At 48.1% G+C, this 17,304-nt stretch overlaps 5 protein-coding genes and 1 non-coding gene across 6 annotated transcripts; 4 read left to right on the top strand and 2 right to left on the bottom strand.

Moving 5' to 3' along the window:
- Window positions 1–357: 357 nt before the first annotated feature.
- On the top strand, window positions 358–1,898 carry ACHE_60854A (acyltransferase family protein; the record flags this gene model as incomplete). The annotated part of the gene is made up of 3 exons (XM_043282073.1): window positions 358–474; window positions 527–1,154; window positions 1,210–1,898. 3 exons carry the CDS (start codon window positions 358–360, stop codon window positions 1,896–1,898), a joined length of 1,434 nt encoding a protein of 477 aa, XP_043139490.1.
- A 3,075-nt stretch (window positions 1,899–4,973) lies between these two features.
- On the top strand, window positions 4,974–5,044 carry ACHE_t60006A. The gene has a single exon. It is a non-coding gene; the product is annotated as a tRNA-Gly (tRNA).
- Window positions 5,045–7,055: 2,011 nt separating this feature from the next.
- Window positions 7,056–8,414, top strand: ACHE_60853A (Rieske [2Fe-2S] domain protein; the record flags this gene model as incomplete). The annotated part of the gene is made up of 1 exon (XM_043282072.1): window positions 7,056–8,414. The coding sequence occupies one exon, from the start codon at window positions 7,056–7,058 to the stop codon at window positions 8,412–8,414; it is 1,359 nt and encodes a 452-aa protein (XP_043139489.1).
- A 3,886-nt stretch (window positions 8,415–12,300) lies between these two features.
- On the top strand, window positions 12,301–13,893 carry ACHE_60852A (MFS transporter; the record flags this gene model as incomplete). Its single annotated transcript, XM_043282071.1, has 1 exon — window positions 12,301–13,893. One exon carries the CDS (start codon window positions 12,301–12,303, stop codon window positions 13,891–13,893), a length of 1,593 nt encoding a protein of 530 aa, XP_043139488.1.
- A 325-nt stretch (window positions 13,894–14,218) lies between these two features.
- Window positions 14,219–15,863, bottom strand: OXA1 (membrane insertase OXA1; the record flags this gene model as incomplete). Its single annotated transcript, XM_043282070.1, has 3 exons — window positions 14,219–14,869; window positions 14,928–15,698; window positions 15,777–15,863. 3 exons carry the CDS (start codon window positions 15,861–15,863, stop codon window positions 14,219–14,221), a joined length of 1,509 nt encoding a protein of 502 aa, XP_043139487.1.
- A 512-nt stretch (window positions 15,864–16,375) lies between these two features.
- On the bottom strand, window positions 16,376–16,810 carry ACHE_60850S (TOM13-domain-containing protein; the record flags this gene model as incomplete). The annotated part of the gene is made up of 2 exons (XM_043282069.1): window positions 16,376–16,471; window positions 16,532–16,810. The coding sequence occupies 2 exons, from the start codon at window positions 16,808–16,810 to the stop codon at window positions 16,376–16,378; spliced, it is 375 nt and encodes a 124-aa protein (XP_043139486.1).
- Between the last annotated feature and the right edge of the window lie 494 nt (window positions 16,811–17,304).

Genomic DNA, 17,304 nt, shown 5'->3' with positions numbered 1-17,304 from the left:
GTGTTCCGGAATATGCACTCTAACCCTTACTGCGTATTTTAAACACCAGTAAACGACAGCCATCCCACACGTGCGCCAATCACTTGACACCAATTCTTCGACGTATGGCGCGATCCTTGGCAACGTAATGCCCAGCATTCTCGGCGATGATCTTCTTTCAACCTCGCAAGCAGGAAATACGGGGTACAAGACACAATACTAATAATGTAGGGCAACGCGGCCTAGGGGTCCCGGCATCCCTGTTTGTGTAGCCTTTAATTGTTCCCTCCCGTCCAATGTTCAAAATAAAGTACACTGTTTTACATACTACTGTACATTCGTTTGTTTATACTATATTATGCTCACACCCTCTTGACCATGTTTGAACGTACCCATTTATACTCCCGGCTGGTTGAGAACCTCCCACCGCTGCCCTGGCAGTCCGGTGACCCCAATGTCAAAGGGGATCCCCGGAAGAGTGTCAAATGGATCGATGTACTTTCCCCATGCTCCCGTCTATATACGTTGAAGGATACTAATAAAGTAGGGCCTCCGCGGCATCGCCTCCTTCCTTGTCGTCCTTACCCACCTCGCCCGCGCCTGGGATTACGACCTCTTCTCCCCCCGCGACACCGAAGACTCCCCACCACGAATCCTACAACGGCCCATCCTCCGCATCCCGTGGCAAGGCCGCATAGGAGTGACGATTTTTGCGTTTCTCACAGGTTACGTCTGCGCGCTCAAACCCCTCAAACAATCCCGTAACGCCGACACACTCGGCAGTTTCACCTCCATTGCCAAAAGTGCCTTCCGGCGCCCTCCACGGCTGATCCTCCCCGCGACAATCGCAATGTTTATATCTTGGACGCTCGCGCAGTTCGATGGGTATCTTACCGCGCTGCGGTCTGATTGCTGGTGGTGTCGGTATGCGGCGCCGAAGGTGAAGGAAACGCTTTGGGAGGAGGTGGTTGAGCTGGGGAGGAACTTTTTGAGTGTGTGGACGGATGGGTTTATGGCGTATGATGATCATCAGTGGGCGTTGTTGCCGTTGTTGTTGGCGTCGATGTTGGTTTATGTGTTGCTGGTTGCGACTATGTTTGTTAAGTTTCGGTGGCGGTTGGCGATTTATTTGGGGATGTTCTTGTATTTTCATCAAAGTCAGGTGGAGAATGTTGGTATGTCGCTTTCTCTTCTTGTTTTGTGGTTGTTGCGGTGTGCTAACTTGAACAGAGACGTTCCAAATGCAAGCAATCTATGGCATGTTCCTCAGCGACCTCGCCTACGAGTCCTCTTTCAAAACCTTTATGGAAACACACACCTGGCTCCGCAAAGTAATCTCTATCCCCCTCACCATAGCCGGCCTCCTAATAGCAAGCTACCCCGGCGAACACCCCGACTGGTCCACCTGGTCCAACTACATGTACGAAACAGCCCCCTACATTTTCCCCCCAGACGTCAACATCGGCAAACGCTACACAGCTCTGGGCGTCGACCTTATCATTTTCGCCATTTACATCTCCCCCTCCACAAAAGACTTCCTTTCAAACCGCCTCCTGCTGTGGCTCGGGAAGCAGTCTTTCGCGGTGTATCTTGTGCACGGGACGTTATTACGGACAGTGCTTTGCTGGATGCTGTATGGGATTACAGCGCAGCCGTGGGATCCAATTTTTGATGAGAACGGGGAGTTTGCGGTTGAACCGTGGATTCCGATTCGGGGGCCTGTCGTTGTTGGGATAAGTATTCCGGTTTGGATTGGGATTGTGTATGTTTGTGCTTCGCTTTGGACGAGGTATGTGGATACATTTTGTGCGAGGATTACGCAGAGGTTGGAGGGGTGGATGTTTGTCGAGGATGAGAAGAGTGGTAGGGAAGAGGCGCCGGCATTGCCGTTGACGACGGTGCCGATGCGGACTACTTGATTTACCTTTCCTTGCTTGGGACTTGGATTTGAGATTGGGTTTCGGTCTTGAGGTGGATTGTTGGTGCCTAGTACCCCTGCATATTGCAGTTCCACGGATGGCTGGTCCATGTTGTGTTACTGCGCTGTTTGCTTTAGAGATGCATTAAATGAGCTGGCCGTGTGAGTGTTTACTCAGGAGTACTTACAGTGTGTTGGACATATCATGTCCTGTGTATATTGCATCGATATGTTACATATTGCTTGTTGGTTTGGAAAATTGTGAGATATGATTGTGTTAGTATTTGATGTTGGACATACCCTGTGTCCTGTACTCCAAATATAGATATACATCAACGAATAGCCTTAAAAAAGTTTGATAGTATGTCTTGATCATTCACCACATCTCCTAAGTACAACACAGAGAAGAATCCTTGGATTGATACAGGGCATTTCATTCCTGCAACTTTATCTCACTCGTCAGCCATCGCCATATAGGTTTCTATACCTCTTTCACGTCTGCTGCACTGTTCTTTTTTTATGGATCATATCATATCAGCTGTTATACAGGCCGTGGTTTATAGCCAACAGGATAAAACTTCACTTGCCCAATATCTGAGAATATCGACTACAGGCCGGGTGTCTATTTTCTGTTGAGCAATATTTACATACAAGGAAGCCCGTGCTGGCAGGATTTATCCTTTCTTTTCGATTCATGGCTCGCAAATATCACCGAGAATGTTTGTTCTCACATTGTGTCCTCAGAAAGCGCACGTACAGTGCATGAAAGCACCGAGGAACTATTTTATAAGAAGACATTATGATACAAAGTATCGATATCCAAGAGGATTTGAGTGCTGCTTTTCCAGAGCAATGCGCCGGTATGATCCGCCGGAGTACAATAATTTTGACATACTTGCGAATCGCAGGCTGTACGACCTCTGGCAACGAAAGACCTTGAAGATCTATCCTCTGGAAAGATGTAGTCTGGTCATAGTTATACCGAAGATGAAAGAAGGATCGTGATTGACTCCAGCGCAAGGCCTAGATGGAACACTAACTAATGCACAGCCCGTTTGTGGCTTTGGCATATGAGCTCTATTGCAAAATGGACCAATCTTTGACAGAATCCCATGATGAATTAAACAATATAGATACACCTGGAAGAACTGGCAAGATACACTAAATCAATTTATTGTCGCAGCATGGTAACTCAAGCCTTACGGGGCTTGTATATTGCGGTTGGTTAATGGAAGAGATGTTGTACTTAAGGCAATTTACTAATTGAATGGCATGAAGTATATTTTGTGGAAGCACTTCGACGAAGCGTACTTTACATGACATAAAGGTCTCAAAATTTGATACTTCACTTTCGGGATTGTTGTTATGTTTTCTCACAAATACTCGCTACATGTGGCCCAGACAAAAAATCGAATATTAGGTTTGACACGATGACCATTTATACATCGCGTACAAGATGGGCTCGGTAAATTGCCAGTTATCGAAGCGTGTTCGTGATCGTGTTATGAGGGTTGACTAACCTTGCTGAAGGAGTATACTCGAACATCCATCTGACAACGATATGAATCCTTTATTGGAAACTGGCAGGACATTATAATCCGTGGCAAAATTGACTCCCAAAAAGAAATCCAAAGGACTCTGTTTTGACATGGGATATCGAACAGATAACGATTGATCTAGCCCGTAAGGAATGATTTTGCTTTTCCGGATGCAATGGAAAAACCATGGCATCTGAAGCTCATGCTGTGCCTGTAATAGCATACTAGATGTTGCTCGGTACACGCCTTGTCACAAGATCTGGTCTTTTTGCCCTCTGCTAGACCCGCAAAAAATCGAATCGCGATTGATTTGGTCATCCAGTATCTCAAAATTATCCGGTCAAGCCTCAAATGATAATTGAATGTTATATATTACATTACAGGCTCTCTGCAAAGAGATTTATGTCATAAGTATCCATGTTAATTTACTATATTCCGAGTCTCGAATACGGTGGTTAAGATTGTGAGCATTAACGCCAGTCACAAGGAAGAGAAAGAAGACCGTATATATATCATGCCTGTCAGTCTACATTTTCTTGTTCTTTCTCAACCATTATAATGTCATGTGTCTTACGTGCACGATAAAAGCAAAATGGGGTCATGATAATGGTCAATAAATTTCTTCTTCGTCTTTACTCCGTTGATGAAGGCTCAAAAGTAAGAGGATCTATACCTACCAATCCCAATGTACGCTCTGATGTTGAAGTATATGTCGCGGACTGTCAATTGAACTCGAATGCAGAAGTTGTCAAGGTTCTAGCCAAGATTCATATCGAAACCGCCTCCCTGCATACTTCGAGAATATGGACTATGTACGAAGCGTCCCATATGAGAGGTTCGGCATACAGAAGTCGACCCCTCTGGCCCAAATTCGCTTTTTTTTCGCTCTTTGCAAATCATGGTACGCGTATGCCAGGTAGGTTGCCAGCATTGAATCCACACCCAAGTCCTTGCTCCCGAACCAGAGGGGGCAAAAAGCAGAAGGCATGCATTTCTGCTTGTTCTTACTTATACTGGATATGGAGGTATTCTGAAATTCATGTCCGCCAAGGTACGGGTAACGGAGCAACGTAATAAAGCCCGATACATCGAGACCATGTGATTGTTTTTACTTATGTCCGCTTTCAGGACTTATCAACGTATCTCTGAAGCCTTCGACTCATAATACAAAGGGTTGAATGTTTTTCTTAGTCTAGTCAGCTATGTGCATGTCATTGGAGCTATCTCTGACTTCCTCTGCTGAATCTGACTCTAGAATTGTTTGCGCCCTTTGGAAAGGCCCACCGTGTTCTCTGGCCGTTATTGCACCTACTTCGTGGCTTTCCTAAACAATCCATTCCGTCAAGTCTTTGGTTTACAGATGTTATCATTATGTTAGTTAATACTCCAATCTCATTACACGAGGAACTGATAACTGATGGTGTTGGATACGCCATTTGTTAATTAGATAGAGTTAGGCCAATCATGGTGCACACAAGGAACAAGTTTATAAGTCTATTATCGGAACTAGACATTCAATCAGTAGCTTCCGAAGCATAGCATCGTTGGTCTAGTGGTAGAATTCGTCGTTGCCATCGACGAGGCCCGTGTTCGATTCACGGACGATGCATTCTTTTTTATTTTTTTCCTCCCGACGTGGTTTAACTTCCGCGCCTTCTTCCCTTCCTATTCTAATTTTCAATTGAGACGTCTTGTAAAATATATTTTGTAAAAGGTATTAACGAAGATGCCATGTCAATGCAGTCAAAGGTCACCGACCTCCTCGTCACCCATGACAGGATCGTATGGAATGGCTGGCTGAAGTCTTGAGGGCTGTGAGGACAAGCTCTTTCCTGTTGTGCATCACAAACTAATGAATGGTCTATTCAAAGGAGGCACCTGAGGGGATCGATGGCCCTAGTGAGGTTATTGCGGAGGTTGAATATAAGGAGGACACTTGATGAGACGGTGCTGCAATTATTTTTTTTTTAATGTATGACTTGTATCAGCTTGAATCCACTGAAGGCTCCAAGTTGACCTCTCGAAACAGAGGGAGCTTGTTTGGCCTCTTAAGGTCCCTGAAAACTTACGCACAGAGAAATTCCATCTCAGAGACTTTGGTCTGGCGAAGAAAGTTGACGACCCGTGACACAACACGGCTATCCGTCTATGCAGTTTTGCTTTCCAGATCGCCTTCATGGGAAAAGCCAAGTTTTGCCTACGACATGTGGAGTAACATAGTCCTCTTTGGGGTGCTTTAGCTTTGCTATCCGCCTTTTATTCCCCGTTTCGAGGGCGGAATATTGAGCGATATTGTCAACTCTCTGGGTCGACTACCTGAGCAGTGGAAGGGCCTTTATACTCACCCCAAAGGCCTTGATTCGTGATATGACTAGGATAAAAAGCCTAGTAACCGTGAACTTGCAGGAACAATTGCCCGCTATTGTCCAGATATGGATTCAAATGAGCGAGAACTTGTGTTTTCCACTATGTTAAAAGTACTTACTATCCAGAGAAAAGTCTGAATGCAACACAGCTTTTGCAGGATCCTTCTTTCAGAGCTCTCATGGAAAGATATGGTTGTTGATGCTTATTCTCGTGACTTCTGTGTTTCATTGTTGTTTCTTTTCATTTTCTCTTTTATTTTCCCCTGGAGGGATTGGTGTTTGTTTCAAATATGTGAATGCAAACTTCTGTGATCTGCTGGAATGATAGCATTATCGATATTTGCACACAAACAACTTGTGCCATCTTGACTATGTAAGCTCCCTCAAACTAATATATTTCGGGTGACCAATACAAGGAGCATGGAAGACGTAATTTCCTGCTCTTACTTATTTTGCCCTTGTGGGATACTTTACGAGACAGCCACTGGCACCACCGCTTGCCTATGGCGGTCAACTTGACTAAACGGATGAACTCCCAGTCATTGTCACCGCAGTAGCCGACGCTGTACTGATTGGCTCCAATCAGATCAGTGCGCGTATAGCCTGCCACCTTCTCCAGAACCTTCGCTGCCTCTTTCAGGCCGTTCACCAGGACATGCACATCGTTAACCTGGAACCCGTGCGGCTCAACGTATAGCCCTTCAGTCGGATACAAGCCATGTGCCTCATAGATGTCGACATCCGTCCAGACATGATATGGCACTACTGTTTCCTGAAGAAACAGAGATGGTTTCAGGCGTGATCCGATTTCCAGTTTTGGGTTGGTTCTAACCTGTGCAGGGCCCGGGACGTACGTGGGGAGTAGGCGGGTTCTGGTGGCGAATGATCTAACTGTTAGTGGATTCAGTTTGCCCTTAAAGGTGATTCAATCTCTGTATTCCTTAAGTGCCGAAGAAGCGTAATATACACTGCCTGGTTTGTTGTCGCCATGTGGCGTCAACATTATTCAAGTTTATAGAATAAATTGACCAATCAGAGGTCTTCTTTAGCGGGTGTATAATATTGATCTGCCGGTTAAAACGCACCCAGTCATATGATATACTAGCCGTATTCGGCATAGCGCGACAGTCATCCCACCAGGCACGTGATATTGAAAAAAAATATCTCGAACAACAGACAACGTCAAAGTGACCTGAACTGGATATTCTCCCTCATTGTGCGTGAAGCGAATCCCTCCAAATCAGAGAAGACAAAATGTCAATCAAACTCGGGTTCCTCCCCGACTTCACAAGCGCACGACATGTGATCCATCTCTCCGACGGCAAGCGCCTGGTCCTCTTCCGCTTGCCATCAATCGAGCCTACAAAATCCAAGACCAAAGCAGCGAACGAGACTGAAAATGGCTGGTCGTTTTATGCCATGGAGGCGGAGTGTCCGCATGCCGGTGGTCCGATGGAGGATTCGCAGGTCGATATTGAGGATTCCGCGTACATCGTCTCGTGTCCGTGGCATGCGTACGATTTCAATGTAGAAACGGGCGAGTCAAGCGTTGGGATTAAGGCGTGTACTTATCCTGTTGAAGTCCGTGGAGAGACTATTTTCTTGAAGTACTCAGAGGATGGTATCAGTCTGAAACAGCTGGAGCCGGTGACGGAGCAGGTGAAGTTCAAGAAGCAAAGGCAAACCCAGGAGACCGAGCTCTCGGAGAGCCTTCAGAAGAGCCTTGAAATTTCCTCGAGCCCCGTGTTTCTGGATGATAATGCGACCTTTTGTGATTGGGCTGTTCATATTCTGAATACTCCTCACCCGGAGCATAAGATTGAGCTGACGGTCCATCTATTCTCAATCTTCACCGAACGGGAGAAGTCGTCTTCACCAATGGAAATTGGAAGAGGCACAATAACCCCTCCCGCTACACCACCACGCGAAAATCTGAACACCGTCAAGGCTACAGAGATGCCGCGTTCGAGGGGAGGTGGAACACTGAAAAGCCGGATTACCATGCTACACGCCCTAGCCAATATTGAACTATGGGCTATCGACCTTGCCATTGATATCTGCGTACGGTTCTCAACCTTCCATGCCGAAGAGACTGGAAAGGAACTGCCTCGCGCCTTCTTCCATGACTGGCTCAAGGTTGCAAGCGATGAAGCAAAACATTTTTCATTTTTGCGAACTAGACTCGAAGAAATGGGCTCCTACTTCGGTGCCCTTCCTGTTCACCATGGCCTCTGGGAATCGGCGACCGCAACCGCCCACGACCTCCGTGCCAGAATCTGTATCATCGCACTCGTCCATGAAGCCCGTGGTCTGGACGTCAACCCCATGACCATCGAGAAATTCCGCAAAGCAGGCGATATTGACAGCGTCGGAGCTCTTGAAGTGATCCACAACGATGAGATCACACACGTGACCACCGGCCATCGATGGTTGACGTGGATATGTGGGCAGGAAAACACCGATCCGGTTGAAGTCTTCCGTTCGAACGTCAAAATGCATTTCAGGAGTGGGCTAAAGGGCCCTTTCAATACCGAAGCGCGGATGCAGGCTGGTATGGACGAGCGGTATTATGGGAATTATGAAAAGCAGCCGGCCAATGTCAAGGTGGCTTAGTGGGATGTTGAGGACTGTGATACTGGATTGCTTAGTATCACGACGTCTTACAAAACTTTATCCCTAGCCAGCTTCAGGCCTACCAGCTATCGACTTGATACTTGCAACCGGTCACATGCGGTAAACCGACCCGAGCCAACCATGGTGTCCTTCTCGCCCAGTTCCTGATCAAGCTTAAAGACACTAGCCGAGAATTTAAACCAGGAAGGTTCAGCACCCGCCAACGTGAACTTCGATTCAAGGAAATGCACGGACGCGATACAATGGACGGCTTTCTCCACTTCAGCTACAAAACAGCGATACCATACTTATTGCCGCTTATTTGAACTGGCCAGGATATGGAAACAAGTTGGTCCTTTGCTGATATACTTCTATGCGTCGGAGTCAAACGGTGCATGCAAACAGATTGGTGCATGCTTCATTCGTTTGACAAACAGTCTGTTGTCGATGGGTGTGTTTGGGGTAGAAAGAGTCTGATTATCTTGGGTTAGTAATCTTTTCCCTAGAAGCGATTGGAATTCCGAACTGCAAGATTTTGTATGGCCACAACGCGGGCTATATCGCCAAGGCTCATCATGGTGAATATAAAGTCTCTCATCCTCAATCACAGCAAATCGTCAATAGAAAACGTCTAATCATACAAGACCATATAACGCCACATAAATCGAACAGAAACAATTATTCGTTGACCCTACATGTCCAGCCCTAAGCCATTCCCATCCCATTATGCCGGCATCTGAATCGTAATTGTAAACGTTTCTCGCGTCGTAGAAGGTATCGTTTGAAGAAACAAGCCAGTATGAAACCAGCTTTTTAAAGCAGTGTCCGGGGTAGAAACGCCTATCTCCTTTTCATCTTGTTGCGACGACGACGTTGACAGCAACGAGTTATAGCGTTTCCACCCCAAACAGCGAGTGTCAGAAGTAGCCATAGGACGAAAGTAGATACCAGGGCCTCGCCGATAACTTCCATATATGTTTTCTCGTCGTTGGTGATTTTGCGGATCTCGGTCGCTATGGTAATTATGGGGTCCTTTAAGCCTGGTGTCGGTTTAGGATCAGTCTTGAGGGGAGCTTTCCCTCTTGGGAGACGTACTATGCATAATAAAGAATCCTATAGCAGCAAAAACCCCCAAAGGACAAACGTAGACATGATAGAGCCTTGGGTTGAAATTCCTAAAATCCCAGCCTGTGTGTCGTTGCGGTTTTCTGACTTTGCGTCGAAACGGCTCTTTCATTGGGGTGGAATTGGGGTCGTTCGTATCCTTGAGATAATTAAACAATCAGAAAGAACGAAGACAGAGACCAGGGAGAAGAGGATTGTGTGCTGTGGTGATTTGTGAGAGATTTGGGGAGGTTGTCGTGGGAATAGGGCTTCCTATTTGGGAAGGGTTGACATGAGCCTCATTCACATGATCGCACGCTAGGCTTCTTTGGGGCTCTTTCAACTCGTCGCTCTTTCAACTGGCTTGATGCTATGACTAGGTTCTTGTTGAGACAACAACGCAGTCATTATCTTGGCTTGATTAGACTGGACTGAAGCAGTTCCTGCGATTGGAATCGATCGCATCACCAATCTCTCAACATCACAAAGACCCCTCAATCTCTGGGCATATAAGGACGGGCAGCCAACAACCACATGAAGTTTGAGAATAATTGCAATAGAATCCTGGGTTCGTGACGAGGTCGAGGCTTATGATGCAGGAACAGGAACGCCAATTACTTGTAACTTCTTTTTATAGGGCAAACTGACCTTGGCGCGATCCATGGATATTACCCGTTCTCCAACCGCCATTGGATTATCCCTCAACGGAGCGAAGGGCGTCTCCCTGCTGCACGAGATGCGAGTGGGCATTCTTTCGATATAGATATAAGACTCTCGATAAGTCACAGGATGAGGTCTGACCCGGATGGTCTATCTGGGGTCTTGGCTTAGCAGCAGTATGGATGAGTGTGGCGGATGATATGCCGTCGAAATTGAAGCGAGTTGCTCGAAATTTTATATGCCGTTGACATTATGTCATTAACACTCTAGATATATATCACCAACAAATCACAGTTTTGATCTACAAGAACCTATAGTTTCTTCGGCCCAGTACTCCAAGGCCAGGAAGTACAATTTCCCAGTTTACCCATGTCGTAGTGACCACTGAGAGAATGATTTACTCTGCATTACTCAACACCACAAAAGGGTCAGCTTTACTTTGACTACGGGGCGGGGTTAAAGATGACCGTCAAGGATTCTATTAAAGCAATTCATTTATACAGCATCGGACTTTTTTGCTTACATGCTCGAAGGGACATAAGATTATATAAAAAAGTACTATATCTGGCTCAATGGTCAGCCTTTGTGCATTCCATATCACCCTCAAAAAAAAAAAAGAAAACACCAGACGGATATTTTCTCAGACCCCAATTTGATTTGGACTTTGAGCCCCCATGTTTGTGTTCGATAAACTCCCGAGTTGGGCGTGATGACTACCGTCTACGTCGACAAAACTAAAATATCATTCCAAGCGTCCTGGAAAAATGGTCTCTTTGTTGTTGGATTGGCACTCTGAAGATCCTTATGTGCTATGGATGATTGGCATTATGAATGTGTTTCTCAGCCGAAGATGAACTAATCACCGTTTTATGGAGCCTAATCATCAAAGTGCCTCTTAGGGCACACCTTGTTACCCGGTGCGTGTTATGTTACCATGCTCATTTTGAATTGTCAGCATCCTTTAAGCCAGCTCCGTGCTACCCAAACAGGTCAGCAGCAGATACGATCCAAACCGAGATATTCTGCTTGCGGCACCTATTCATATTTATCTACTATACGAGATGTCCTTGGCATCGGATTCCATCTTTCATTGCCTTATTCCGATACTGCGGACTGGGGGTACTCTGACACCCTTATAAGCCTCGTTCGTCAGGCCCATTGCTCTTCTATATAATGCCCGAAGGTCAGCAATTGACCACTCCAACGCAGCTACTGTCTCCTCCATCACCACTTATCAGGGCCAAGGGTCGATCCTCTATACTCACACAAGTATGGTGTCCGCTCGGTCGACAATTTGGTGAACTGCAGCAAGGGAACTATCTATTGCAGTAATCCACATGTCCGCCCTTTCGCTTTCGACGATCGGCACAAATTTCTGTCATTTTGCACTGGCTTCCACAATGTGCATGGTCGTGAATTAGGTTGCTATGCGAACAGGCGAGTTTAAGTCAATTTGCACCAAGCTTGAGGCCGTCCAGAAATGGCAAGGCACTATAGCATTTTTGCCGTGGCTTGCTTGCGCACGATGGTTCGACCTTCAAATAGTGCACAGACTGAGGGGAACTGATCTGTGGCTCATAGAGCTCATACATATTACAGATGGCTATTTGAGCGTCCAGGGCAGCCTTTTGAACCTCATTCGGAATGCTGAATCGCATTCTGTACTCGTACTAGGGCAGGAAAATATTGCAGTGATGCGCACGTGACCTTCGGGCGCTTACGTACAACGGTATAATATTGCGCACAACAGTCACACAACGGCTTTATGCCCTAACACGCCCTACTAATAGCACGCCCTGCGCCCTTTGTACGACAACTGCCAATCTGCAGATTGTCCGCGTGGGGTGCAGCGGTAGCGTGCCGTTTTACCCGTTCAGCTGACAAATGGCCGCAGTGCAGAGACCCTCCTGATGGAGAAAATGGACGATGGTAAGGACCCGATTGGCCTTATGGGCCGATTCGGCAGTGCCTTCGGATATTGTTCCAGAGTACCCGATCGGGTACTGGGACCCATAAGAGTCAGAGGAAAATATTCTCTCGGCACTTAAAGAAAATGAATTCCGTCACGCCGTTTCAGCTACTTTTGCGTGCTTCTGGGATGTCAATAATATAACCACAGACGATGGGAACAGGCCTGGCGACAACCGACTTGGAAAGCGTTCAAGTTGACCAGCCGCGAACTATACCTTTCTGGCGCCAGGTACTCGATCAAGGTGCCATTACACAGGATGTGCTGGATTACACTTATCCCGGGTCAGGGACGGCGGAGGATCCGTTCGTGGTGTCTTGGATCCCTAATGATCCCAGGAACCCGATGTTAATGCCAACGATGAGAAAGGTAGGTATCACGATAGTGGTGTCGACGGCAGCACTAGCGGTTGCAGTAGCGTCGTCTGCATATACAGGCGCTATCAACCAGGTGAAGGAAGATCTCAATATCGGAACCGAAGTCGCAACGCTTGGCCTGTCGCTTTTCGTTATCGGATTTGCCCTAGGGCCCTTATTCTGGGCTCCGCTGAGTGAGTTTATCGGTCGCCAAACGCCATTTATCTTCTCACTGGGTCTTATGACGGCTTTCCTTGCTGGTTGCGCTGGGGCTGAGAATATCCAGACCCTTGCTATCCTGCGATTCCTGGGCGGCTGTGCCGGGTCCGCACCCTTCACCAACTCTGGAGGTGTCATCAGTGACATGTTCCAAGCGGAACAACGAGGTTTGGCGCTAAGTCTGTTCGCAGCCGCACCCTTCATGGGACCCGTTATCGGCCCCATCGTCGGCGGCTTCCTAGGCATGAACGCCGGCTGGAAATGGGTAGAAGGCCTCCTCGCCGCGTTCTCCGGCGTCCTTTGGATAACCATGACCCTGCTCGTCCCAGAAACCTACGCCCCAGTGCTCCTCCGCCAACGTGCAAAACGCCTCTCAACAATGACCGGCAAAGTCTACCGCACCAAACTCGACATCGAGCAAGAAGGCGGCGTCTCCTTAAAGCGCATGTTCGCAAAAGCCCTCCTTAGACCCTGGGTCCTTTTGTTCCGCGAACCAATCGTCCTCCTCCTCTCCGTCTACATCGCCATCATCTACGGCGCCCTCTTCATGATGTTCGCCGCCTTCCCCATCGTCTACCAGCAAGGCCGCGGCTGGAACCAGGGTATCGGCGGCCTCGCCTTCCTAGGTATTATGGTAGGCATGATATTCGCAACGCTCTACTCCATCCCAGATAACAAGCGCTACCTTAAAGTAGCCAAAGCCTACGGCGGCTTCGCACCGCCCGAGTCCCGCCTCCCGCCAGTAATGCTAGCTGCAGTCTGCATCCCCATCGGCCTCTTCTGGTTCGCGTGGACAAATTACCCCTCCATCCACTGGATGGCCAGCATCGCCGGCTGCGTGCCGTTTGGATTCGGTGTCGTTCTTATCTATCTGGGTGTGCTGAGCTACCTGATCGACTCATACACTGTCTTCGCGGCGTCGGCGCTCGCCGCAAACGCCGTGGCACGGTCTATGTTCGGTGGTATTTTCCCGCTGTTCACGACGTATATGTACGAGGGGCTGGGGATTCACTGGGCGTCGTCGATTCCGGCGTTTCTCACGCTGGCGTGTATGCCGTTTCCGTTCATATTTTATAAGTATGGGGAGAAGATTCGGAGGAGGTGTAAGTATGCGGCGGAGTCGCAGATGTTTGTGCAGCAGTTGCATGCTGCTGCTAGGGATCAGAAGTAGGGTACATTGTTTAGAGTTGCATATGCGGTATTGTCATCTTCTGAGTGATTTTCATGGGTCATATTAGCGTGGACATGTTTATAAAAGTTATTAATTTCTAATATCAACCTTTTCGTGCTTTTGTGCGAAGGAATCAAGCTGGTAACAGACGGGTAATTCATTGAACCATATCTTCTCTCATACACGAAAAAAGATAGATAAATGGTACAGCAGTCAGTAATATATGGTACAGTGGTTAAAGAAAAAAGAACTAAGCACAAAACCCAAACATCCCTATATGACAAATTCCCAAGATTTCTTGCATTCATACTCGTAGACCTCTTTTTCACCGTTGGTTCTGAGAGAACGAGGCGCGAGCCTTCTCTCGCTGCCGCTCGAGGGCCTTCATATACTCCACTCTCTTCGCATGGTTGCGCTCCTCCCGCTTCCACTCTTCCTCTTCCCTTCTCCTCCGCTCGTAGTCAGCAGCCAGTTTCTGGTCCTTTTCGCTAAGGCGAGGCGGTTCGGCGATAGAACCGTCTGCATTCTTGGTGGGACCGGAGCCGCGGAATTCGTTGATCTTTTCGGTTGCTTCGCGCTGGATGTTGTTCTTGTTCTCCTTGAAGGAGTTGACCATGCGGTCGATGAAGCTGATGTTGGCTTCTTGGGAGGCATTGCTTTCCTTCTGGGCCTCGAGAAGCTTGGCCTGTTGGGCTTTCATGAGGTCCTGCAGCATGCGGAGGTCGTTGTTTCGGGCTTCTGCGGCGGCAGGGCCAGCCATCTTCTTGGGAATGGCCATGCCTGCGAATTTCCGGAAGCTTTCGTTTTGGACGAGGTATGCTTGGCCCAGGGCGAATAGACCTGTTGAAACAAAGTAGAGTTGGAGGGCGCTGGGGAAGAAGGCCATGAAAGCAAAACTGATAGCAGGAAGACCGTAAAGGAATGCCTTTCCAAATGATGAGTTCATCATTTCATTCATACCGGCCTCTCCACCTTTCTGTATTCACGTCAGCGATTAATCCGTCGTATTTAGAGATATCCGTAGCAGAACCTACCCGAAGAGTGAGATGCATAAAGGCTGCTGAAAGAGCCGGGAGAATGAAGACCGGATCAGCAACAGTAAGATCCTTCAACCAACCCGCCGTCTCCGTAGCCAAACCCGGGACAGGAAGCGAAGTCATGCCATTGACAACTCGATAGCATCCAAAACCCAGGGGAACCTGAAGGAAAGGAATAAATGACTTGACTGGCTTAATCCCATGGTCACTCTGCAACTTGCTCATCTCCGCCCGGACCCTGGTTGCCTCCACCATGTTTCCTGCCGCATTTGTCTGAAGCATTTTCGTGCGAAGAGGGTTGATGATGTGCTTGATATTCTGCATCCTGGCAGCCGTGTCGGACGCACCCAGCATAGGGTAAAACAATGCCAGACGGACCAAAAGACCGGTTCCCACGATACTCGCCCACCACGGCAGACCTGACCAAACGTGAACATGCTCGATGACCCATTCGATCATCGATGACGGACCCCAGCCGTAGTCTAACCCAAGCTGCTTCAGGTATCCAATGTGTTCGGGGAGTGCGTCGATGTCCGATAGCGACAAGCCGGAGATGTCACCAGCCTCAGTTTGAGTGGCCTGACCGACAGCATCCTCACTAGCAGTCGCACCAGAGGCAACAGATGTGGTAGACGAAGTCGAGTTAAAACGAGCGGCCATTATCGATCCAGGAACGGCGGAGGGTGTAGCTCTTCGTGTGAGGCCACCGGCGAGTGTCTGTTTGATTTGCCCATAACCACCATACTTTTGCGTTCGATAAGTCGATATCTGCAGCGCCCAAGTGATTTCCTATTGTCAGTTTCTCTCAATTCCTCACATCAGAGGCCCGATTTCTGGGAGACTAACCGAACGACTAGAGCGTGGGACAATCAATTGCTGCCGGGCAATGGCAGGCATTGCGCCACGCCCTTTGAAACCGGCCCCTCCCAGCATTATAACAATTGGCGGCGCACAAACCGGAACGAAAGACAACAGCCGGGATTGTATTCGGAGTGGAGTGGAAACGGGCAGGCGGGCAACCAACTGAATGCTTCCCGCCGTCTTTTTTTCGGATGTTTTCTGCCGGGCGGAGAGCGGACTGTACGGGGACCGATAAGAACCACGGCGCATTATAAACAATGCATTGTTCTGTATCTACTTTGTACTCTACTAAGAAGATTGTGTGGGATTCATGACTTGTATTTGCAATGTGCTGTCGTAAGATTACAGCGGTATGCCAACTCAAATTCATTCGCCAAACGCCGTCTGGGGTTTTGAAACCTATGTACACAAAAGACAAGAGTCCACGCGCACTTAGCGCATGGTTTTGGGATGGGAAGATGGGCAGAGGTTGAAAAAGCTCCGAGGTGTTTAATCATGCAGTGCTGGGCAAGTGCTGCAAAGTCGGAGATGGCGGGGTTTAAAAGGAAGAGGACCAAAGGGATGGAGCCACTGCATATAGGTGTTTATTCCAAGGATGTGGTGTCCTTCAATCCCCTTCTCGAGGAAATGTCACGGACTTCAATTCCAGAACCCACGGCTCGTCGGTATGTTGGGAAGACCTGTGCGGAATCATTGGATTAGCGTCAATCTACCACGGATTCAGTCAGCAAAGACAGTACCTTGGTGTTGGCCCAGCCAAGCCTGAAAGCCGCCTCATGTGCAAACAGTTCTCCAAATCCCAACATCAATCCGTTCACAAAGGGAAGGACCAGGTTGATTGCGGCGCCTCGCAGGACACTCCAGAATGTTGGGGGCTTGTAGAGGACGACGGGAGAGGACGACGTCGAGTGAACAGACGATACGAGCTCGTTTGGTGCAGAGTAGTTTTCCGAGTCCGATGGGATAGTCAGACCAGACTCGTAGAGCTCCTTGGGGCCGGCGTGGGCGTCGGATGCCATATTGCGGGGGGATCGACCAGGGGAAACGGGATGGATAGTCGAGGCGCGAGCAGAGTTGGAAATTTTGAATATAATGCTGTACTTATCAAGAGCTCTGAATTTCAAATAGGTAGCTCGGTGTAGGACCACGAGGAATGGGTGTCTCTAGTCGGGGAGGTCGCTCAACGTCGTCGCTGGTTAGTGTTGATCTGCGGCGTGTATGGCGTTATGTAAGCAGGTGTTGTTCCTGGCAATTTCGAAACAACAAAGGCCGTCGATACTGCTTGCAATCTGCTAATTATCAGAGTCCAATACTGCTTGTCGAATATAAGTCTAGTATCTTCCAGTTGTCGTCAATGGCCATTGTGTTTGTACGGATAGACACCCTAGGCACCCAGGAAAATCGTTCCGCCGGATGACCAATCAGGCAGCATGACGTACAGGCAGGCAGCTCCAGCAAATGGAACAAACAGCTTTCATTTTCTCTGCGATACCAACTCCGACTTGATTTATCC

Source organism: Aspergillus chevalieri, chromosome 6, assembly GCF_016861735.1.
Source record: "Aspergillus chevalieri M1 DNA, chromosome 6, nearly complete sequence".
NCBI lineage: Eukaryota > Fungi > Ascomycota > Eurotiomycetes > Eurotiales > Aspergillaceae > Aspergillus > Aspergillus chevalieri.
This window is presented reverse-complemented; position numbering and strand designations above follow the sequence as displayed.